The sequence below is a fragment of the Pristiophorus japonicus genome, chromosome 15, assembly GCF_044704955.1.
Source record: "Pristiophorus japonicus isolate sPriJap1 chromosome 15, sPriJap1.hap1, whole genome shotgun sequence".
NCBI lineage: Eukaryota > Metazoa > Chordata > Chondrichthyes > Pristiophoridae > Pristiophorus > Pristiophorus japonicus.
The window spans coordinates 5221416-5245912 of NC_091991.1; the positions used below are offsets into that span (position 1 = coordinate 5221416).

General features: G+C 47.9%; 1 protein-coding gene across 1 annotated transcript in view; it reads left to right on the forward strand.

Annotated features, from left to right (window-relative positions):
• Window positions 1-8674: 8674 nt before the first annotated feature.
• LOC139280577 (GLIPR1-like protein 1) overlaps window positions 8675-24497 on the forward strand; it is a 69667-nt gene continuing 53844 nt past the window's right edge. The window contains exon 1 of the mRNA XM_070900091.1: window positions 8675-8971. Coding sequence (XP_070756192.1) covers window positions 8801-8971 — 171 coding nt within the window. The 5' untranslated portion in view covers window positions 8675-8800. The remainder of the gene's footprint in view (window positions 8972-24497) is intronic.

Sequence of the window (24497 nt, forward strand, 5' to 3'; positions counted from 1 at the left end):
TCTCCCCGACCAGTGGAAACAACCTCTCTGCCTCTACCTTGTCTATCCCTTTCATTATTTTAAATGTTTCCATAAGATCACCCCTCATCCTTCTGAACTCCAACGAGTAAAGACCCAGTCTACTCAATCTGAGTCTACTCAATCCCCGCTACCCTTAACCCCTCATCGGTTAAGAATCATGATTGGATCAGCCATGATCTGATTAAATGGTGGGGCCATATGACCTATGCTCTCTATTTCTTATGTTCTTTTGTAGAAAAGGACAAACTCAATCCCATCAGCCCTGGAGCAGTGCTTCCAAGATACTTTTCAAAACAGGCAGGGCCACACTGAATATATTCCATTCCCATTAGATGCTGTGATTGGACCATAAATTAGATTAGCTGAATGTACTTGCCCATTTATATTTAGTTTTTTGAAGAGCTAGGAATCACAACATGCCATTCATTTTCCTCTTTATTCTGGCATTCAGAATGCCAGCAAGATGTCCCTCATGTCAAAGCTTGTTCTTAAGTTAAAATACAAATTTCAATTCGTCAGGTACTCCGTAATATCCCCTCTATCCGCTGTGGCAGCAACTTAAATGTACCGGTCACTATATCATGCACTGTCCAGCTAAGAGATGCATCAGGGGGATAGTGGATATTTTAGACCAGTATAATTATTGATTATCATAGAGAAAATTATGTGAGGTACTCATTTCATTTTAGTACTTAAAAATGAGGTTTTGCTTTTGTGAAATGCTTTTTAAGATTCAAATGCTTTTTAAGATTCAAATTTTCAGGAGGTACACTTTGATTTTTTTGTACTTTTGATGTTTTCTTATGAATTTTTCTGCTTGTTAAGAGGAGGGATATTGGCACCGGAGAATGGAACTCTTTCCATTTTAAGCATTCAGTGTTAACGTCAAGGACTCCCAGATTGAGCATTGTTCAGTTAAATACAGTGTAAAGCTCACTGTTCTATGCTCCAATAATTTGTTTTAGCTCCAGCCTCAGAAGAGCACACATACTGAATCAGTGTGACGGTTTTTTTTCTATTTTGCTCACTAGCTTCTGTTTGAGATTGCCAAATTAGAGGCAACTTTGTCACGTGGCCCATGCTCACTAGGACTGGATTAACACTGCCTAAACTCACTGGATTAACACTGCCTAAACTTGTGTCATATAGGATCCTTAGAATACTTTTGGACTATTCATTTGAAACGGGCATCCAGAAAGAATTAAATTATTTTTCAAACAAAAAGGGAATGTAGCTTGAATAAGTTTAACGGCTTTTAATGCCAATTTGCACTTAAGGACTTCTTAATTAATTTGAGAAGCATTAATTAATAATATAAAATGAACAGCAACATAAATACTAGAGACCTTGGAGCTTGGTTTTTAAACAACGAATGAGAGACAGATGCATTATTGTTGAACAAGCAGAAGATTCAACCATCAATCATGGTCAGATCATGGAACAATCTGTGAACTTCAGCTAAATGCACTTTTTTGATGCTACTGTACATGATTTAGATTGTTTTTACTGTTGTCACACTTATAACTTTATTATCATGTTATGCTATCAAAAGGACAATTTGATACCAATTAAACTTTTTATGTTTAATGATGCATCTGTTGTTGAGTCAAATCCTTGAGGTTTCCATTTGATTGTAACCTAATAAAACTTACTGTATTAAGTTAAGTGATTTATCATGGCATCAATGAAGATCGGGGATGGGGGGAACTCTAGTAGTTAGGAGTTATATCTGGCAAAAAGGAAGATATTTGTGGTTGTTGGAGACCATCTCAGCTCCAGGATATTGCTGGAGTTCCTCAGGGCAGTATCCTAGGCTGCTTCAACAATTCCTAGGTTGCTATTGAGGGAGTGCAGCGAAGGTTCCCGGGATGGCTGGACTAACATGAGGAGAGACTGGATCAACTGGGCCTTTATACATTGGAGCTTAGAAGTTTAGAGTTTAGAAGGATGAGAGGGGATCTCAGAAACATACAAGATTCTGACGGGACGGGACAGGTTAGATGCGGGTAGATTGTTCCCGATGTTGGGGAAGTCCAGAACCAGGGGACACAGTCTTAGGATAAGGGGTAGGCCATTTCGGACTGAGATGAGGAGAAACTTCTTCACTCAGAGTTGTTGACGGGTGGAATTCCCTGCTGCAGAGAGTTGTTGATGCCAGTTCATTGAATATATTCAAGAGGGAGTTAGATATGGCCCTTACAGCTAAAAGGATCAGGGGGTATGGAGAGAAAGCAGGAAAGGAGTACTGAGGGAATAATCAGCCATGATCTTATCGAATGGTGGTGCAGACTCGAAGGGCCGAATGGCCTTCTCCTGCACCTATTTTCTATGTTTCTATAGGCAGTCCCTCGGAATTGAGGAGGACTTGCTTCCACTCCCAAAGTGAGTTCTTTGATGGCTGAACAGTCCGATACGAGAGCCACAGACCCTGATACAGGTGGGACAGACATTCATTGGGGGAAGGGGTCGGTGGGGCTGGTTTGCCGCGCGCTCCTTCCGCTGCCTGCGCCTGGCCTCTTCATGGTCCTTGCGTCGAGACTCAAAGAGCTCGACGCCCTCCCGGATGGACTTTCTCCACCTCAGGCAGTCTGCTGCCAAGGTCTCCCAGGTGTCAGTGGCGATGTCGCACTTTACCAGGGAGGTTTTGAGGGTGTCCTTATAACGTTTCCGCTGGCCTCCTTTGGCTCGTTTACCATGAAAGAGCTCCGCATAAAGCATTTGCTTAGAGAGTCTCGTATCTGGCATGTATACTATGTGGCCTGCCCAGCGAAGCTGATCGAGTGTGGTCAGTGCTTCAATGCTGGGGATATTAGCCTGGTCGAGGACACTGATGTTGGTGTGCCTGTCCTCCCAGGGGATTTGTAGGATCTTGCGGAGACATCGTTAATGATATATCTCCAGCGACTTGAGGTGCCTTTTGTACATCGTCTATGCCTCAGACCCATACAGGAGGGCAGGTATTACTACACCCTGTAGACCATGAGTTTGGTGGTAGATTTGAGGGCCTGGTCTTCACTCTATTCCGCAGGTGGCCGAAGGCTGCACTGGAAACGATGCTGAATTTCCGTATCGATGTCTGTCTTTGTTGATGAGAGGCTCCCGAGATATGGGAAATGGTCCACGTTGTCCAGGGCCAACAGTGGATCTTGATGATTGGAGGGCAGTGCTGTGCGGCGATGACAGGCTGGTGAAGGACCTTTGTCTTACGGATGTTAAGCCTAAGGCCCATGCTTTCATATGCCTCAGTGAATACATTGACTAAGTTGTATTAATTTATTGATAACATTGCTGTAAGCTCCATTATGGTCGTTTTATGCAAACTGTGAAAAATTACTGAGACAAATTTGAGAAATAACTGTAGGTAAAAATAAATTCCAGTGAATAGCTGAGTCATACTGACTAATTAGGCCTCAGCTGCAGCATTGTGCACAGTTTTGGGCAGTTTCGAAGCATTATAGAAAGGTTATAATAGCAAATGCAAAGGAATGTAGGGGATATTTTTTAGGATATACCAGGGAGGATAAGATGAAAATTGAAGACAGACAAATGTAAAGTACTGCATCTAGAAGTTGTAACTTTGAGGAGGAAGTTGCAAAAGACCTATTCATCTTCGTACACTCTGCTGCTCTGCATTGGTTGGATTTGTTGAGCAATCAGTATAGCCAAAACAGAAGAATACAAGTTGGAAGCAATCATGATCAAACTACGGAAATGATTTTTGCAGCGTAGCCCCTATGCATGGCGTCCTTCAACATTACAAAGGCCTTTGACACTCAACCGCGACGGTCTATGGAGCGTCCGCCTCCATTTTGGATGCCCCCAAAAGTTTGTCACCATCCTCTGCCTGCTCCACGACGACATCCACTACGGACCCAATTCACATCCGGACCGGGGTTAAACAGGGCTGCATCATTGCCCCAATCCTCTTCTCAATCTTCCTCGCTGCCATGTTGCATCTCACAGTCAGCAAGCTCCCCACTGGAGTGGAACTAAACTACAGAACCAGTGGGAAGCTGTTCAACCTTTGCCAGGTCCAAGACCACCCCAACCTCTGTCGTCGAGCTACAAATTTTGAAGGAAGTGCAAGGGGGAGGGGAGGAAAGAACAAAAGGGAAGATCTGTAATAGGGTGGAAGGTAGGTAGGAGATTTGAGAGACAAAGGGGATGATGGGCCAAATTGAGATGGTAATGGCACAAGTTAGAAAAAAGATAAGCCTAGATAAGGTGTGAATGGCGAACTAATTCCCAGCTGCCATGGGAAACCGAGAGAAAAAAATAAAAAGGGGGGGTGGTTATTTTTTTAAAAAAAGGATTGATTTTCATACTGTTCTTTTTCTGTCCTTCTGCGCATGCGTCCTGTTAAGACTGCGCCCCCGATACCTCCTGCCGGAACCGGAAGTGCGGCCCCGACCCGGAAGTAGGGCCCTGCAATCAGTCCGAACACATTCCGAGCACCTCTGGGCAACCGCCAACCAGGCCTTCTGATCCTCCGCAGGGCTCCGAGTGACGGCTGGGGGGGGGGGGGGGTGGGAAAGAAAAGAGAGAGAGAGAGAAGAGACTGGGGGGGAGAGAGAGAGCTTGGAGGGGTGGGGAAGGGGGCTGGGGGGGAAGAGAGAGAGAGATTGGAGGGAAAGAGAGAGAGCTTGGGGGGGGGGGGGGGTGTTGGGAGAGAGAGAGCCTGGGGGTAGGGGGGAGGAGGGCAAGAGAGAGACACTGGGGGGAGATGGGGAGAGAGGTTGTTCCAATCCAGAAGTTACGACACTGTCACTATTCACTTCATAAACCTGTTCGCAATCCATACACAATGGCCTATCTATGGCAGTGGGAGGGGAGGGACGCACTTGCGCTGGGGTAAGGGACTTCGGCTGGCACTTGGTGACTTCTGGGGAGATCTATCCTCTGTGGCTTCTGGAAGTCGAAGTGGATCGAGTTACAATTTGCGAAGTCCGTGAGAACTTGGGCTGGGCGGTTCCAGTTACACATTCCAGAGAAACTTCAGGGTGTGGCTTATCCTCCAAGGGGACCAATCAGAGACAAGGACGGCCATTTTTACTGTACAAATCATCTCATCCCAAAAAAAGGGAACAAAATATGGGCAGAGGGTATGGTCTGAAATTGTTGACCTCGATGTTGAGTCCAGAAGGCTGTAAAGTGCCTAAACGTAAGGGTATCAGCCATGGCTCAGTGGGCAACACTCTCGCCTCTGAGTCAGAAGGTTGTGGGCTCAAATCTAGAGCACAAAAATCTAGGCTGACATTCCAGTGCAGTGCTGAGGGAGTGCTGCACTGTCGGAGGTGCCGTCTTTCGGATGAGACAGCGTTCCCATTTCTCATGAGTGTTGTTACTTCTCCTGACAGTCCCGATACCTCATCACCCACCCCACTGATGGTGTCCAGGAGTGATCGGGTAAGCTCAATGCTCTCCGCACTCATTGCCATCAGGTGAACCACATCTGTTAGATCCTGCACCTCAGGAGAGCGCGGTCGAGCTCTCCTTCCCCCTCCTCACCCTGGGTGTGGCTCGCAGCATTCCAGAGAGACCCGCAGCCTGGGACGGTGAAGCCCTGGGTGTGCCTCGCTGCACCCCACTGGGATCCGCAGCCTCGGACAGTGGGGCCCTGGGTGTGCCTCGCTGCACCCCACTGGGATCCCCAGCCTCGGTCGGTGGGAAACCATGGAATGTCCCACCAACATTCAAACTACTATTCAGGGAAGGGGATAGCACCTCAATTGGTGGCACCTGCACCTCCTCCAATGTGAGTACAAAGGGTGGGGGCTTAATCCATTCTCCCCCCCCCCTCCATGCTCTTGATCTGGAAGGTGGGATTGGATGATGTTGCCCTCTTCAGGCTTGTCCGTGTCTGCATCGGCTTCAGCCTCGTCAGGGTTGACCTCAAGTTCTGCAAAATATAACGGAACAGACAAATGGTTAGCAGCAAAGGAGGGGGCAGGGTGGTATGAGTAGGCTCACACAGCACAGGCAGCAGGCTGATTTGAAGGACCATGATGAATGATAGCACATTGCATCTACCAAAGCATAGCTGAGGGAGACATCCCCAAGAACCGAAGCATGGCTAGCCCGTGCAGTACTTGACTTTTAGCAAAGCCAGACTGTGGAATTTGCAGGACTTGCCCTCTCCCTCGAGTGTGGGCCCAGCTTGTGCAGTGGTGGTTGCTTTTCTCCAGGCAGGACCCATCAAAGCAGCGAGCCTCTCTTCCAAGTGTGTCAGTGGGTGCAGATTTGCCGGGCCTCCGCCTGTTTGAGTTATTTCTCATTTGTTGTGTGCCACCTGCCTCTGCAAAGTTGAAAATATAGCTTTTTAAAAGAGGGTGTCTTTCTGCTGGGTGGGACATATACAGATGGTCACATTTATAATTGCAATTCCATTGAAAAATAAAAATATTACTTACACTAACTTCTTGACTAAGGTCCTGCCACTTCTTTTTGCACTGGCCTCCAGACGGCAGGGTGGTTACCATTGCATAGCAATCTTCTGAAAGTTGGTTCCATTTCTTTGGGTGAAACATTTATGTGACCTCTGCTGGTGTCCAGCTCCTGCCATCTGCCCTCAATCACAGTAACTAGTACCTCCACTTCATCCTGTAAGAAATTCTTGGTCCTTGCGCCGTGTTGCATCTTGTATTGCTGCTCCGATTTTTCCAATGATAATTAAAGTTCTCACACAGCACTCAAAAGTTCTTACACACACACACAACTCGCTCTTTAAAAATGGCCGATTGCAGACTGGGAGCTGTACTGTGCATGCGTGCCCATAGGAATCATGTCAAAAACGTCCTTTTTTTGTCATGCATGTGCAGAAGGGGCGACATTGTTTCTCGGCGCAGACATTTGGCTCCACCCCTGATACTACAAGATCGGCTGCGCGGCGCCAATTGAAAAAAATAGAGCGGGGAAATTTGGCACATTTATTTTTGGAGCAATTGTGGTCTAGAAAAACAGGTGTAACTCTGGCAATGTGCCAAAAAATGGTTTTGGGCAAAATTGAGCCCCTAAACAGTGGTGTAACATTAGCAACCCTCCAGCACTACTCCTGCATCCAAGGAGGATTGAATGATTGTGACTCTGCTATTCTACTGTTGCTTCTTTCAGCAATGATGGGGGCAAGGAACTGCTCTGACAGCGACATGCAGGCCGTGATCCTTACCAACGGATCCATTACAGACCCAATTCACATCCGGACCAGGGTCAAACAGGGCTGCGTCATCGCTCCAACCCTCTTCTCAATCATCCTCGCTGCCATGCTCCACCTCACAGTCAACAAGCTCCCCGCTGGAGTGGAACTAATCTACAGAACCAGTGGGAAGCTGTTTAACCTACGCCGTCTCCAGGCCAGGTCCAAGATCACTCCAGCCTCTGTCATTGTGCTACAGTACGGTGATGACGCCTGTGTCTGCGCACATTCTGAGGCTGAACTCTAGGATACAGTCGACGTATTTACTGAGGCGTATGAAAGCAGAGGCCTTACGCTTAACATCTGTAAGACAAAGGTCCTCCACCAGCCTGTCCTCGCCGCACAGCACTGCCCCCCCCCCCCCCCCCGGTCAAGATCGACGGCGCGGCCCTGGACAACGTGGACCATTTCCCATACCTCGGGAGCCTCTTATCAACAAAAGCAGACATTGATGTGGAGATTCAACACCGCCTCGAGTAGCACCAGTGCAGCCTTCGGCTGCTTGAGGAAAAGAGTGTTTGAAGACCAGACCCTCAAAACTGCCACCAAGCTCATGGTCTACAGGGCTGTAGTGATACCCGCCCTCCTGTATGGCTCAAAAACATGGACCATGTACAGCAGACACCTCAAGTCGCTGGAGAAATACCACCAGCGATGTCTCCGCAAGATCCTGCAAATCCCCTGGGAGGACAGACGCACCAACGTCAGCGTCCTCGACCAGGCCAACATCCCCAGCAGCGAATCACTGACCACACTCGATCAGCTCCGCTGGGCAGGGCCACATTGTCCGCATGCCCCCGACACGAGACTCCCCAAAGCAAGCGTTTTACTCGGAACTCCTTCGTGGCAAACGAGCCAAAGGTGGGGCAGAGGAAACGTTACGGGGACACTCTCTAAGCCCTCCCTGATAAAGTGCAACATCCCCACCGCCACCTGGGAGTCCCTGGGCCCAAAGACCGGTCCGCCCTCAGTGGAGGAAGTGCATCCCGGGGGAGGGCGCTGAGCGCCTCGAGTCTCGTCGCCGAGAGCGTGCAGAAACCAAGCGTGGAAGGAGTGTGCGGCAAACCAGTTCCCACCTGTGACAAGAGACTGTGGTTCCTGTTATTGGACTGTTCAGCCACCTGGGAACTCACTTTTGGAGTGGAAGCAAGTCTTCCTCGATTCCGAGGGACTGCCTGTGATGGATGATGATGATGATTTCTATCGTTGCTTCTTTCAGCAATGATGGGGGTGCCAGGAACTGCTCTGACAGCGATGGGAGTAACTTCTTTGATAGTGAAGCGTAATTAAGAGGGTTTTTTTTTTTTTGCAGAGTAGCCGAGGCTCGAACTCTCAAAGCCCAGCCTTGTCGCAGCCGGCGGCACCCCAGGACCGTGCGCTAGCCCGCTGCGCCACGGGAGCCGCGCACTCCGGGATTGGCCAGGAGCGCGGGGGGGGGGGGCGGGGCTGGGTGTGGCCCCTCCTCCTGGCCCCGCTGGCGGTACTTGCTGGCCCGGCACGCTGCCGCGCTCACTCGGTCCGCTCGCCGCTCGCGCCTCACGCTCTCACCTCGGCCCCGGCCCCGGCCCCCCGCTCCGTCCGCTCGCCATGGCGGGGGCAACCATTCGAGTCCGCCTGGCCCAATTGCTGCTTTTGTGCTCGTCGCTGTGCGTCGCGGACAAGTACCCCGTGAGCGCGAAATTCGTCGAGAAATGTGTGGACGAGCACAACCGCCACCGTTCCGCCGTCAGACCCGGAGCCAGTGACATGTACTTTACGGTAACTTGGATATAAAAAATAATAATAATAATAAACCCCGAGGGAAAACTGTGAGTGGGGGAGAGAGTGAAAGAAACGGTCAGGTGTGGGGGTGGGGGGGGGGGGGAAGGCGCCGGTTGCTTCACGGCCCAGACTGAGGGAGAGGAAATGGCGGGAGCGGGCCTGCCCAAGGGAAGGTTCGAGAGTGTGCGCCTGCGCGCTGAGGCCGGCGGGACGGCTGGGGTTCACCCCGCAGGTGCGCACCGTCGGCATGGGGGCGGGTTTGGTTAACTCCGCATGCGCACCGTCGGCATCGGGGCGGGTTTGGTTAACTCCGCACGCGCGCCGTCGGCATCGGGGCGGGTATGAGGTTAACCGCACATGCGCACCGTCGGCATCGGGGCGGGTTTGGTTAACTCCGCATGCGCACCGTCGGCATCGGGGCGGGTTTGGTTAACCCCGCACGCGCACCGTCGGCATCGGGGCGGGTTTGGTTAACCCCGCAGGTGCGCACCGTCGGCATCGGGGCGGGTTTGGTTAACTCCGCACGCGCACCGTCGGCATCGGGGCGGGTATGAAGTTAACCGCACATGCGCACCGTCGGCACCGGGGCGGGTTTGGTTAACTCCGCATGCGCACTACCGGCATCGGGGTCGGCAAGGGTTGACCGATCCGCGCGCCCTCGTGTTGTCGACTTGTGGAGATTCGCAGCATTGCCATTGATAAATTATTTTAATAAAAATTATATAAAGGTATAGTTTTCAAGATGAAACACGAACTAAATCCTGAGGGGATAGGGGGAAATTAGCTGCGTTTGAATGGGATGCGCTTCCCCTTGCACTGACTTGCCGCTTTTAGGACTAGGGCTCAATTTTCCCGTTATCTGCGCCGGTTTTTTGGCCTAAATTAAAATATCCAAGTTTCCCCAAACATTGTACGCCAGCGTAACTCAGTTAAGATTTTTTTTTAGGTTCGTTTTTTTTTGCCTCAGTTTTTCACATTTATGCAAGTTTGGCCATCTTACAATTTTTCCGAGGACGTCGTGTGTGACCACCCCCAAAAAACCAAAAATCGCCATTGTTTTTAGGCAAATTTTTGGAGGGAGTCAAGATCACATTAAATATGCATCATGCAGCTTAATTTTTTCAAACTTAAAATGCAGAAAATGGAAGTCTAATGCAATTCTTAAATTTTAGATTTTTTCAAAGTGCAACGCCACCACTGAACGTCTCCAAAACCGGGCTCCAGGGTCGGTGCGTCGGCCGGCAGAGTCGGTCCCTCGCCCGGACACAGGGGCTCAGGGCTCGGCATCTAAAGAAGCCCGTGGGGCGGAAGCCGAACTGAAGGGATGAGAACCCTTACACTGTGTAGCAGAATCAAAAGAATATGGTTGAATTTCAAATTCAGTTGGAGGGTGAGAAAGTTGGTTCTCAAACCAGGGTCCTAAGCTTAAGTAAAGGAGTCTACAAAGATATGAGGGCAGAGTTGGCTAAAGTGCACTGGGAAAATAGACTAAAGAATGGGACGGTTGATGAGCAGTGGCAGACATTTAAGGAGATATTTCATAATTCGCAACAAAAAAATATCCAAATGAGAAGGAAAGACTGCAAGAGAAGGGATAACCATCCGTGGCTAACTAAGGAAATAAGGGAGGGTATCAAAGTGAAAACAAAGGCATACAATGTGGCCAAGACGAGTGGGGGGCCAGAGGATTGGGAAATTTTTAAAAGCCAGCAGAGAACTACTAAAAAAAATGATAAAGAGAGGAAAATTGATTATGAAATTAAACAAGCACGAAATATAAAAACAGATATTAAGAGTTTCTACAAGTACATAAAAAGGAAAAGAGTGGCTAAAGTAAATATTGAGCCACTGGAGGATGAGACTGGGGAATTAATAATGGAGAACAGGGAAATGGCAGAGATGTTGAATAAATATTTTATATCGGTCTTCCTGGTAGAAAACACTAAAAACATCCCAACAGTGGATAATCAAGAGCTATAGGTAGGGGAGGTGCAATGAGACCTGGGTGTCATAGTACATCAGTCATTGAAAGTTGGCAGGCAGGTACAGCAGGCGGTGAAGAAGGCAAATGGCATGTTGGCCTTCATAGCTAGGGGATTTGAGTATAAGAGCAGGGAGGTCTTATTGCAGTTGTACAGGGCCTTGGTGAGGCCTCACTTGGAATATTGTGTTCAGTTTTGGTCTCCTAATCTGAGGAAGTACTTTCTTGCTATTGAGGGAGTGTAGCGAAGGTTCACCAGACTGATTCCCGGGATGGCAAGACTGACATATGAGGAGAGACTGGACCGACTGGGCCTGTATTCACTGGAGTTTAGAAAAACGAGAGAGGATCTCACAGAAACATATAAAATTCTGACGGGATTGGACAGGCTAGAGGCAGGAAGAATGTTCCCGATACTGGGGCAGTCCAGAACCAGGGGTCACAGTCTAAGGATAAGGAGTAAGCCATTTAGGACCGAGATGAGGAGAAACTTCTTCACTCAGAGAGTTGTTAACCTGTGGAATTCTCTACCGCAGAAAGTTGTTCAGGCCAGTTGGTTAGATATATTCAAGAGGGAGTTAGATATGGCCCTTACGGCTAAAGGGATCAAGGGGTATGGAGAGAAAGCAGGAAAGGGGTACTGAGGTGAATGATCAGCCATGATCTTATTGAATGGTGGTGCAGGCTCGAAGGGCCAAATGGCCTGCTCCTGCACCTATTTTCTATGTTTCTATAGGGGAAACTAAAACTAGGGGACATAGTCTTCGAATAAGGGGCCGCCCATTTAAAACTTAGATGAGAAATTTCTTCTCTCAGAGGGTTGTAATTCTCTGCCACAAAGAGCTGTGAGGCTGGGTCATTGAATATATTTAAGGCGGAGATAGACAGATTTTTGAACGGTAAGGGAGTAAAGGGTTATGGGGAATGGGCAGGGAGGTGGAGCTGAGTCCATGATCAGATCAGCCGTGATCTTATTGAATGGCGGAACAGGCTCGAGGGGCCAAATGGCCGACTCCTGTTCCTATTTCTTATGTTCTTACAAGCCCGGGGAGGGTTGGGGGCAGGGGTGGGTGTGTGTGAAAGCCGAACTGAAGGGATGAGAACCCTTGCACTATGATGCAGCATCAAAAGGAAGTGTTTGCCAAGCCCCTGTATCCAGACGAGGGAACAATTCTGCCGGCCGTCCCTTGAGCCCGGTGAGGAGACGTTCGGTCGGTGGTGGGGTGGTAATTTGAAAAAAATCTAAAATTAAAGAATTGCATTAGACTTCCTTACCCCAGATGTCCTCATTTGATTGCCTAGCTTCCCGTTCTAAGCAAGTCTATTGCGCATGCGTAAACCTGGGAGTGGTCCATACTGGGGCGTCGACCTTGGGGAGAGAGAGAACAAAGAAGCTTGTCCTGTCGTTTTGAGCCTCTTGCAAAGGTACAATTTAATCATGGGGGCAATACTGACAATGCCATACCTTGTGCAAGCCTTCTGCATGATTGAGCTGCGGAGAAGACGATTGATTCGACGTCATCGCATGAGGAACCTCAGATCACGTAGGATGATGGGCAGGAGGCCTTACCCACGTCAGGTATATTGAGACAGGCGTTCGTACCTGCACCTGAATGATGCAGACTGTGTCAGAAGGCTGTGTTTCCGCAAAGAAGTTGTAACCAAGACCTGTGAGTTAGTAAAAGCAGACCAGCACCCTAGAAGCGTCAGGAGGACTGCTTTGTCAGTTGAAGTGAAGGTTACAGCTGCACTTTCATTCTATGCATCTGGATCGTTCCAGGCCACAACTGGTGTGTGTGCGCCATTTCTCAACATGCTACATATGTCTGCATTCGGCAGGTGACTGCTGCACTATATGCCTGGAGGAATGACCACATAAAGTTCCCCATGATCACCCAAGCAATGCGTGAAAGGGCTGTGGGCTTCTCCAGGATTGCTGGCTTCCCCAAGTTACAGGGCTACATTGATTGTCTTGCTAGTATCTTTGGAGGATTCTGAGATGTACAGGAACAGAAAAGGCTTCCACTCTAATAATGTGCAGCTCGTGTGTGACGACATCCATCGCATCATGTCAGTTGATGCAAGATACCCTGGGAGCACCCATGATGCATTCATCCTACGTGAGAGTAATACCTACCATGTTTCAGCAGCAGCCAGAAGGGCAGAGCTGGCTACTGGGAGACAAAGGGTACAGCCTGACCACCTGGCTCATGACGCCCCTACGCGTAACCCGGACGGAAGCTGACCGAGAATACAACATGTCGCAAATTGCGACGCGCAGCATAATAGAGAGGACCATTGGCATCTTGAAACAGCGTTTCCGATGCCTGGACCATTTCAGAGGCTACTTGCTATACTCTCCTGAGATTGTCGGTCAGTTCACTGTTGTGTGCTGCATGCTGCATAACTTAACCATCATGAGGCAGCAGCAGCTGGTAGTGGAAGACCCACCTGAGGTGAGAGTGGCTGATGATGATGAAGAAGATGCAGATGATGAGGAGCACAATGGCGGAGGAGGGTGGGCCGTCGTGCCCCTTTAACGATTGCTCGAGCCTTGTGCCACCAGCTCCTCCGTGAACGCTTTGTTGCCTGAAGGCTCAGCGGCAACTATTCCACGTGGACCATGTTCACTGTCGGAGCTGTTCCGTAATGTTGTGTTGTGTTAATGGAACAAATAATGGAAATGATTCTTGATTACTTCAAAAAGTCGTGTTAATAATCGAACAAATAATAATTATAATTTTAAATATATTTTATTCAAAAGTTTAACAAACATTTATTTGTACTTAACTTAAATAAAAATATTCTTGTATCAAACTTTAAAGTTTTCAGTTAAGATCACTTATAAACTTTAATATCATTTACAAACTTTTAAATTTGTAAATTTACATAACTTACAAAAAACTGTTAATTTGAGAACAGTTATAATAAAAATAACAACAACAACAGCAGCAAAGAAAGGCTGCACCGATCTCTCCTCCACCTTAATTTAAGACCGCCCGCTGCGCTTGGTCTTGTTGACTCCACCCCTGCCCGCAGGCAGTGGCGCAGCGTTTCTCGGGTTGGTACCAAGTTTATTCTTTCGAACATCTCTGGTAATGTACACTTCTTGATAGGGGGTTGGAGGGGGGGAGGGGGCAGGCGGTAATGTGAAAGGCCCAGCTTGGGCCTCTTCAGAGGCTGATCTGGGGATTGGAGTGGGAGTGGCAGTTGATTCTGTCAATGTGCGCGGGGTCTGGGCGTGTTCCCTTATTGCAGCAGCTAACTCCAACATTCCCTCCCTCATGTGCCCAGACAGTATCTCAACTACCTCCAACATTCTCTCCCTCATGTTTGCCGACAGAGTATCAGCTACTTGCGACATTCCCTCCCTCATGTTCACTGACAGCCCATCAGCTACCTTCGACATTCCCTCCCTCGTGCACTGACATTGTATCAGTTGCCTGCGACATTCCCTCCCTCATGTGCACTGACGTATCAGCTGCCTGCAATATTCCCTCCCTCATGTTCCTGCACAGTGTTCCATTTCTCGTGAGAGTGTTGTTACTTCTCCCGACAGTCCCGATACCTCATCACTCACCCCATTGATGGTGTCCAGGAGTGATCGGGTAAGGTCAGTGCTCTCTGCACTCATTGCCATCATTTGAACTACATCAGTTAGATCCTGCACCTCAGGAGAGCATTGTCGAGCTCTCCTTCCCCTCCATCTGCTTGTGTCTCGCTGCACCCCACTGGGACCCTCAGTGTGGCTTACTGTATCCCACTGGGACCCGTGGCCTCGGACGTTGGGGCGCTGGGTGTGCCTCGCTGCATCCCATTGGAATCCCCAGCCTCAGACTGAGAAACCATGGAATGTCCCCACACTTGTACCACTCAGGAAAGGGCCTGGCATCTCAATGGGCGGCACATGCACCTCCTCCAGAGTGAGTACAACAGTGTGGACTTTATCCATCACCTCACCCTCACCCCCATGCTCTTGGTCTGGAAGGTGGAATTAGAAGATGTTCTCCTCCAGGTTCCTCCGAGTCGGAATCTTCTTCTGCATCGGCTTCAGCCTCGTCAGGCTTGGCCTCAAGTTCTGCAAAATATAACAGAACAAATGGTTAGCAGCAGAGGAGGGGGCAGGGTGGGTGGTATGAGTAGGCTCACACAGCGCAGGCAGCAGGCTCATTTGAAGGACCACGATGAATGATAGCACACTGCATCAACCGAAGCGTAGCTGACAGAGACAACCCCAGGAACCGAAGCACGGCTAGCCCGCGCAGTACTTAACATTTATCAAAGCCAAACTGTGGAATTTGCAGGACTTACCCTCTCCCTCGAGTGTGGGCCCAGCTTGTGCAGTGGTGGTTGCTTTTCTCCAGGCAGGACCCATCAAAGCAGCGACTCTCTCTTCCAAGGGTGTCAGTGGGTGCAGATTTGCCGGGCCTCCTCCTGTTCGAGTTATTTCCCTTTTGTTGTGTGCCACCTTCCTCTGCAAAGATGAAATTATAACTTTATAGAGAGGGTGACTTTCTGCTGGTGGGACATACAGATGGTCACATTTACAATTGCAATTCCAGTGAAAAAATGAAAATATTACTTACACTAACTCATTGACCAAGGTCCTGCCACTTCTTTTTGCACTGGCTTCCAGACCTTGGGGTGGTCACCATTGCATAGCAATCTTCTGCAAGTTGGTTCCAGCGTTTCTTCATTTCTTTTGGTGAAACATAGAAACATAGAAAATAGGTGCAGGAGTAGGCCATTCGGCCCTTCTAGCCTGCACCGCCATTCAATGAGTTCATGGCTGAACATTCAACTTCAGTACCCCATTCCTGCTTTCTCGCCATACCCCTTGATCCCCCTAGCAGTAAGGACCTCATCTAACTCCTTTTTGAATATATTTAGTGAATTGGCCTCAACAACTTTCTGTGGTAGAGAATTCCACAGGTTCACCACTCTCTGGGTGAAGAAGTTCCTCCGCATCTCGGTCCTAAATGGCTTACCCCTTATCCTTAGACTGTGACCCCTGGTTCTGGACTTCCCCAACATTGGGAACATTCTTCCTGCATCTAACCTGTCTAACCCCGTCAGAATTTTATATGTTTCTATGAGGTCCCCTCTCATTCTTCTGAACTCCAGTGAATACAAGCCCAGTTGATCCAGTCTTTCTTGATAGGTCAGTCCCGCCATCCCGGGAATCAGTCTGGTGAACCTTCGCTGCACTCCCTCAATAGCAAGAATGTCCTTCCTCAGGTTAGGAGACCAAAACTGTACACAATACTCCAGGTGTGGCCTCACCAATGCCCTGTACAACTGTAGCAACACCTCCCTGCCCCTGTACTCAAATCCCCTTGCTATGAAGGCCAACATGCCATTTGCTTTCTTAACCGCCTGCTGCACCTGCATGCCAACCTTCAATGACTGATGTACCATGACACCCAGGTCTCTTTGCACCTCCCCTTTTCCTAATCTGTCACCATTCAGATAATAGTCTGTCTCTCTGTTTTTACCACCAAAGTGGATAACCTCACATTTATCCACATTATACTTCATCTGCCATGCATTTGCCCACTCACCTAACCTATCCAAGTCGCTCTGCAGCCTCACAGCATCCTCCTCGCAGCTCACACTGCCACCCAACTTAGTGTCATCCGCAAATTTGGAGATACTACATTTAATCCCCTCATCTAAATCATTAATGTACAGTGTAAACAGCTGGGGCCCCAGCACAGAACCTTGCGGTACCCCACTAGTCACTGCCTGCCATTCTGAAAAGTACCCATTTACTCCTACTCTTTGCTTCCTGTCTGACAACCAGTTCTCAATCCATGTCAGTACACTACCCCCAATCCCATGTGCTCTAACTTTGCACATCAATCTCTTGTGTGGGACCTTGTCGAACGCCTTCTGAAAGTCCAAATATACCACATCAACTGGTTCTCCCTTATCCACTCTACTGGAAACATCCTCAAAAAATTCCAGAAGATTTGTCAAGCATGATTTCCCTTTCACAAATCCATGCTGACTTGGACCTATCATGTCACCTCTTTCCAAATGCACTGCTATGACATCCTTAATAATTGATTCCATCATTTTACCCACTACCGATGTCAGGCTGACCGGTCTATAATTCCCTGTTTTCTCTCTCCCTCCTTTTTTAAAAAGTGGGGTTACATTGGCTACCCTCCACTCCATAGAACTTTTATGTGACCTCTGCTGGTGTCCAGCTCGTGCCACCTGGCCTCAATCACAGTAACTAGTGCCTCCACTTCATCCTGTGAGAAATTCTTGGTCCTTGAGTCGTGTTGCATATTGTACCACAGCTTCGATTAATCCACTGTGAATTAAAGTTCTCACAAACAACTGGCTCTTTAAAAATGGCCGAATGCAGACCCGGAGCTGTACTGAGTATGCGCGCCCATAGCAGTTACGTCAAAAACGGCCTTTTATTTCCGTGCATGTGCAGAAGGGTGGCATCGTTTTTTCGGCGCAGACATTAGGCTCCACCCCCCGAAGCTAAAGGACAGGCTGATAATTTCAAAAAATAGAACAGGGAAACTTGCTCGTTATTTTTTTGGAGTAGTCGGGGCCCAAAAAAACGGGCATAACTCTTGCAATACGCCAAAAAACAGCATTGAGGGAAAATAGAGCCCTCTGTCTATAAATTAGAGCCAGGCCTTCCAGAAGGAAAAAAAAGAAAGACTTGCATTTATTTACATTAGGTGTCAGTCAGTGGCGTATTTGGTAGCTCTCATGCCTCTGAGTCAGAAGGTTGTGGCTTCAAGTCACACATGAGGGAGACTTGAGCACAAGAATCTCGGCTGACACTCCAGTGCAGTGCTGAGGGAGTGCTGCACTGTCGGAGGTGCCGTCTTTCAGATGAGACATTTAACCGATGCCCCGCCTACCCTCTCAGGTGGACGCAAAAGATCCCATGGCACTATTTGGAAGAAGCGCAGGGGAGTTATCCCCGGTGTCGTGGCCAATATTTATCCCTCAATCAACATCACTGAAAAAACAGATTATCTAGTTATTATCACATTGCTGTTTGTTGGAGCTTGCTGAGCGCGAATTGGCTGCCGCATTTCCTACATTATGACAGTGACTTCAAAATTACTTAATTGGCTGCAAAGTGTTTTGGGACGTCCGGTGGTCGTGAAAGTTGCTATATAAATCTAAGTCTCCTATTAATATGTTAAGTTTACAATGCCTGGTCTTTACAATTTGTATTTTGCCCAGATCACTGTGAAATCCTCCTGTTCATTCACCGCTGGCTGAAGTATTACCAGGATTTTTGGGATTTTTTGTTGCGACGCAAAATAAAAGAATCAGCTAAAAGAAATTAACCCACTATTTTGCATTTGGACCAAATTTTATCGTACCATAGTTGCAGAAACGTGACGGCTCTCCTTCCTTCCCACAATGCCAATATAGTGTTGCTCAGATATTACATTAAATTGCATAGAATACAGCACAGAAACAGGCTCCACATGAGCCTCGAGCCTCTTCCCATGCTTCTTCATCAACATATCCTTCTATTCTTTTCTCCCTCATGTGTTTATCTAGCTTTCCCTTAAATGCATCTATGCTATTCGCCTCAACCCCACCCTGTGGTAATGAGTTCCACATTCCCACCACTCTCTCGGTAAAGAAGTTTCTTCTGAATTCCATATTGGATTTCTTGGTGGCTATCTTATATTGATGGTCTCTAGTTATGCTGTTCCTCACAAGTGGAAACATTCTCTCTGTATCCACTCTTTATCAAAACCTTTCATAATTTTAAAGACCTCTATTAGGTCACCCCTCAGTCTTTTTTCAAGGGAAAGGAGACCCAGCCTGTTCATCCTTTCCTGATATGTATACTCTTGCATTTCTGGCATCATCCTTGTAAATCTTCTCTGCACCCTCTCCAGTGCCTCTATATTCTTTTTATAATATGACGACCAGAACTGTATGTAGTGCTCTCAGTGTGGTCTAACCAAAGTTCGATACAGGTTTAGCATAAGTTCCCTACTGTTCAATTCTATACCTCTAGAAATAAACCCTAGTGCTTGGTTTGCTTTTTTTATGGCCTTGCTAACCTGTGTTGCAACTTTTAATGATTTGTGTGTTTGTATCCCGAGATCCCTTTGTTCCTCTACCCCACCTAAACCAATGCAAACCAGATAGCAGTTAAAGGAATGGAAAATGTGTTTAATATTCATAGAAATTTACAGCATAGAAAAGCGTCATTCGCCCCATTGTGTCTGTGCCGGCCAAAAGCTATCTCGCGCAATCCCATTTTCCAGTTCTCGGTCCGTAGCTTTGTAGGTTACAGCACTTCAAGAGCATATCCAAGTGCTTTTTAAATGCGATGAGGGTTTCTGCCTCTATCACCCTTTCAGGCCGTGAGTTCCAGACCCCCAGCACCCTTTGGGTGAAGAAAGCTCTCCTCATCTCCCCCTCCGTTCCTTCTACCAATGATTTTAAATCTGTGCCCCCTGGTTATTTGATCTTTCTGCTAAGGGAAATAGGTCCTTCCTATCCACTTTATCTAGACCCCTCATATTTTGTAATGTCAGTATAGTATTGCACATACATTACACTCTTTTTATAAAATTTCACATGAAACTTCTGCTAAACCAGTTCGGACTCTACACTGCATTTGAGTTTGGCAGGTGTACGTTTTGGTGAATATATAAACATTAATTGTTGGCTTCTATAGGGCCCAAGTTTAGGATGTCCTCCCAGAACGGCGCACTCCAAGAGGCCCATCTATTTTTTAGAATAAAAAAAGCGCCTAAAACTTAACTCGCGATTCTCCGAGTCCAGCAGGCCTGTTTCACAGTCAACGCAGCGCAACACAAGCAGCTGGGGACGGAGCTACAGCCCTGCTCCAAAAGGAGTGCCGGCAGTTGCGCGCATGCGCAGTAGAGGCTGCGCACATGTGCAGTAGCTCCCGGCCCTTCCAGCGCGTCCTGTCTCCGGGCAACCCTATCCCTGGCCGAAGGGATGGCACCCCTATCCCAGGCCGAATGGCCTGCCTACCCTTACCTCCTCAGCGGCAGGGCCCGCCCGACCAGCAGCTCTTTGGTGGCGGGCCCTGCCTGAACACCTCTTCAGTGGCAGGGCCTGCCCGAGGACCTCGGCGGCGGCGGAGCCTGTCCGACCAGCTTTTCAGCAGGCTGTTGGCGGGCTCCTGGTGCTGCAGTAGGTGAGTAGAAACTTTACATTTTTTATTTATTGATTGATTTTTTAATTATTTTTTAAATTTTACATTTTTTTTTGATTGATTGATTTATTGGTTGATTTATTGATTTATTTATCATTTATTATTGATGATGGCTCTTTATTGATAAAAGTGAAGTATTTAATGCTTTGTAAAATCCCCTAACTTCCCTCTAACGTCCCTTCCCGCCCCTATCTTCCTGGCTACCTGCGCCTAATTTATAAAGTGTAGGCAAGATTTTTCTGAGCGTACAAAAGTCGACACTTACTCCGTTCTAAGTTAGTTTGGAGTAACTTTTCGCTGCCTAAACTTGCAAAACAGGCGTGTGACTGGTAGCGCCCCCTTTTGGAAAAAAAACGGTACTAAAACGAAACTATTCTAACTGACTAGAACTGGAGCAAACTAAATGCCGAGAATTGCGATTTCTAAGATACTCCATACTAAACTAGTTGCTCCAAAAAAAATAGGAGCAACTCGAGCCGAAGGGGCTGTTTTATAACTAGAGGGATAGCACTTGCTCCATTAGTATAATTGACTTAAAACCTGTGCCAGTAGGGAAAGCCAGGAGTAGGAAAACCACAGAAAAAAACATTTCAATCAACAATGTATTGTCTACCTGCTCCTGGACCTGATGAATCTCATTCATTGAACTTATCCTGCACTGGTTGCGACCTTCGTCTCAGTCTCTCTCTCCCAACAGCTCTACCCTGCCATAAGACCAAAGGTGGCCCATACCAATTGTTCACTATGGTACAGTATTAGCAACAAAATATATATACGGTACTAATGAGTCAAACTTGGCTCTCTAGGGGTTTAATTCACAGGACTGGAAGGCCGTAGATTAGGATTTAGATGGGACATTTAAATCCGCATGCTTCAGGCAATGAAAATTAATTATTCGCATCAGTTCTGGTTGAGATGACTCAGTTCATTTGAGTTAGCTCTCCAGGTAATTTTCCAATTCCTAACGTCAGAGTTTAAAAAAGAATCAGCCAGATCTAACAAAAGTTGAAAGAAGGCAGATTTTGGCCTGAGCTGGGAATTTAGATGCAGTATATGGGTTGGATTTCTCAGTTAATAGATGGCACAAAAAGAAATAAAGCAAAACTTGAGTACATTTGTATCCATTTATTTGCAGCTCACTTAATTGCAATTCCCGTTTTATTGCAACTATTTCTAAAGTCCCATTTTTTCCCCGAGACAGTAAAACCTACACAAATGGACACCTGCAAAAAATCAGACATTTATTGACAGACCCAAATAACTTACATTATAATACAGGTACAACGTTTGAAATCTGGAATCCTTAGGACTGAATCTGTGCCGGTTTTTGGGTATTGCCGGATTTCGGACAAGAACATCAATAGTCTGAAATCCGGAATCCCCGGGACCGAATCCGTGCCGGATTTTGGGTTTTGCCGGATTTCGGACCACGCCGCTCGCCAATTCCCTCCGTTCCTCGCCGCTCCTCCTCTCGCCAATTTCCTCTGCTCCGCGCCCCCCCAGCGCTGCATTTTACCGGTTTCCTCGTCTCTTGCTTCCCGATGTTGCCATCGTGGCTGCCTCAAAAACGTCCGGTTTTTGGACAATTCCGGTTTTCAGAATTGCGGATTCGGGACGTTGTACCTGTACATACAAACGGACACTCGCAAATTACAAACTCCAGACAGCCTTCAAATCACTGAATCCGTTTGCAACTGAAAACATGGAAGGTGCAGATAGGTGCGTGGCAGTAACGGATGAAACAAAATGGCTTTTGTGTAATGGCGATTTCTTTACCCACCATCCATATGGGCAGAGAAACCCCTCAATCTCTGTGATTGAACGCTAACACAGCTTTATCCCAGGGATAGATGGCTTTCTCTGCTGCTACGGATGCTGAGTAAAGGACTCCTCATTGTATAAAGGCTGGGAATTACACAGAAATGGCTGGTACTCTCATGAAATGGGGATTGGATCTCCGAGGCAGAGTCGGTGGGGGGTGGGGGTAGGAGGTTTGGAGAAAAGATGAGATCTCAGGGAGCGAAGGAGAAAGGGACCTGGAGTTGGGAGATTGGGACTCAAGTGAGGGGAGTGGGGGTGGAACCATCATTCTTTGCAGAGCCAGGAGCAGCAGCAGCGATATGGAGTGGACACCCACTGAGAGAGGAGAAGCCAGTAAAGTGGAAGAACCAAGGGGGAAGATTCTTAAACCGAGGGCTATTAGACTGTGAGATCCTTCACCACGTTTATAATTTGAAACGATAGTAAGTGCAGAGCAGAGGAGCTCGGGTGCAGAATTGTGAAAGCGATGGCTCAGGAGAAATTTTCCGGTCAGATTGCGAGCAACGGGCATGACACATGAGCCGAGCACTCAAAACCCAACTGAAAATGCATGAGTGGCTGGAAAGAATGGGTAAAAGGTAATGCTGCGATTGGAGGATCACATCTCACTCCACCAGTAAGTCAAATACTGTTTAGCTGCTAATAGCCCCTTATCCACCCTCCAGCATTTCAAACATTAGCAGCTACAGTACATGGAGGGAGGGGTCCTGGATAGGGAGATTTCAGGACATTAATCCCCCCCCGGCCCTACAGCAGTCACCTTGCCCTGTGCATGCCGCCAACGTAGCAGATTCCAGGATCAGGACATCCCTTCATCAATGGAAAAAGACCCCAGGATGGCAATGAAGTGCAAAATGGATGATGCATCTCGGCCTCCTCCTAAGGTCCCCGCCATCACAGAAGCCAGTCTTCAGCCAATTCGATTCACTCCACATGATATCAAGAAACAGCTGAGTGCATTGAATACAGCAAAGGCTCTGGGCCCTGACAGCATCCCGGCTGCAGTGATGAAGACTTGTGCTCCAGAACTAGCCGTGCTTCTAGCCAAGCTGTTCCAGTCCAGCTGCAACACTGGCTTCGACCCGACAATGTGGAAAACTGCCCAGGTATGTCCTGTCCACAAAAAGCAGGACAAATCCAATCCGGCCAATTACCTCCGTCCCATCAGTATATTCTCAAATCATCAGCAAAGTGCTGGAAGGTGTTGTCGATAGTGCTATCAAGCAGCACTTAGTCACTAATAACCTGCTCACCAATGTTCAGTTTGTGTTCTGCCAGGCCACGGCTCCAGACCTCATTACAGCTTTGGTCTAAACATGGATAAAAGTTGAATTCCAGAGGTGAAGTGAGAGTGACTGCCATTGATATCAAGGCAGCATTTGACCGAGTGTGGCATCAAGAGGCCCTAGTAAAATTGAAGTCAATGGGAATCGGGGGAAAACTCACTGGCTGGAGTCATCGTCATCATAAGCAGTCCCTCAAAATCGAGGAAGACTTGCTTCCACTCTAAAAGTGCGTTCTCAGGTGGCTGTACAGTCCAATGCGGGAATTATAGTCTCTGTCACAGGTGGGGCAGACTGGTTGAAGGAAAGGGTGGGTGGGGAGCCTGTTGGCCTGGACGAGAACACTGACGTCGGTGCATCTATCCTCCCAGTGGATTTGCAGGATCTTGCGGAGCCAGCGCTTTGAGATGTCTGCTGTATATAGTCCACGTCTCTAAGCCATATAAGAGGGTTGGTATCACTACTGCACAAAGGAAAGTGATTGTGGTTGTTGGAGGCCAATCATCTCAGCCCCAGGACATCACTGCAGGAGTTCCTCAGGACATTGTCTTAGACCCAACCATCTTCAGCTGTTTCACCAGTGACCTTCCCTCCATCAGAAGTGATGATTGCACAGTGTTCAGTTCCATTCAAAACTCCTCAAATAATGAAGCAGTCTATGCACACATGCAGCAAGATCTAGGCGACATGCAGGCTTGAGCTGATAAGTGACAAGTAACATTCGCACCACAAAGGTGCCAGGCAATGACTATTTCCAACAAGCGAGTGTCCAACCACTGCCCCATGACATTTAATAACATTATCAACGCCGAATCCCCTACCATCAATATCCTAGGGTTCACCATTAATCAGATACTTACTGGATCAGCCACATAAATTCTGTGGCTACAAGAGCAGGTCAGATGTTGGGTATTCTGTGGTGAATGTCTCACCTCCCGATTCCATAAAGCCTTTCCACCACCTATAAGGCACAAGTCAGGAGTGTGATGGAATACTCTCCACTTGCCTGGATGAGTGCAGCTCCAACAACCCATCCACCACCTTCAACATTCACTCCCTCCACCACTGGCACACCGTGGCTGTGGTGTGTACCATCTACAAGATGCACTGCAGCAACTCGCCAAGGCTTTTTCGGTAGCACCTCCCAAACCCCCGACCTCTACCACCTAGAAGGACAAGGGCAGCAGGCGCTTGGGAGCACCACCACCTCCACGTTCCCCTCCAAGTTACACACCATCTGAC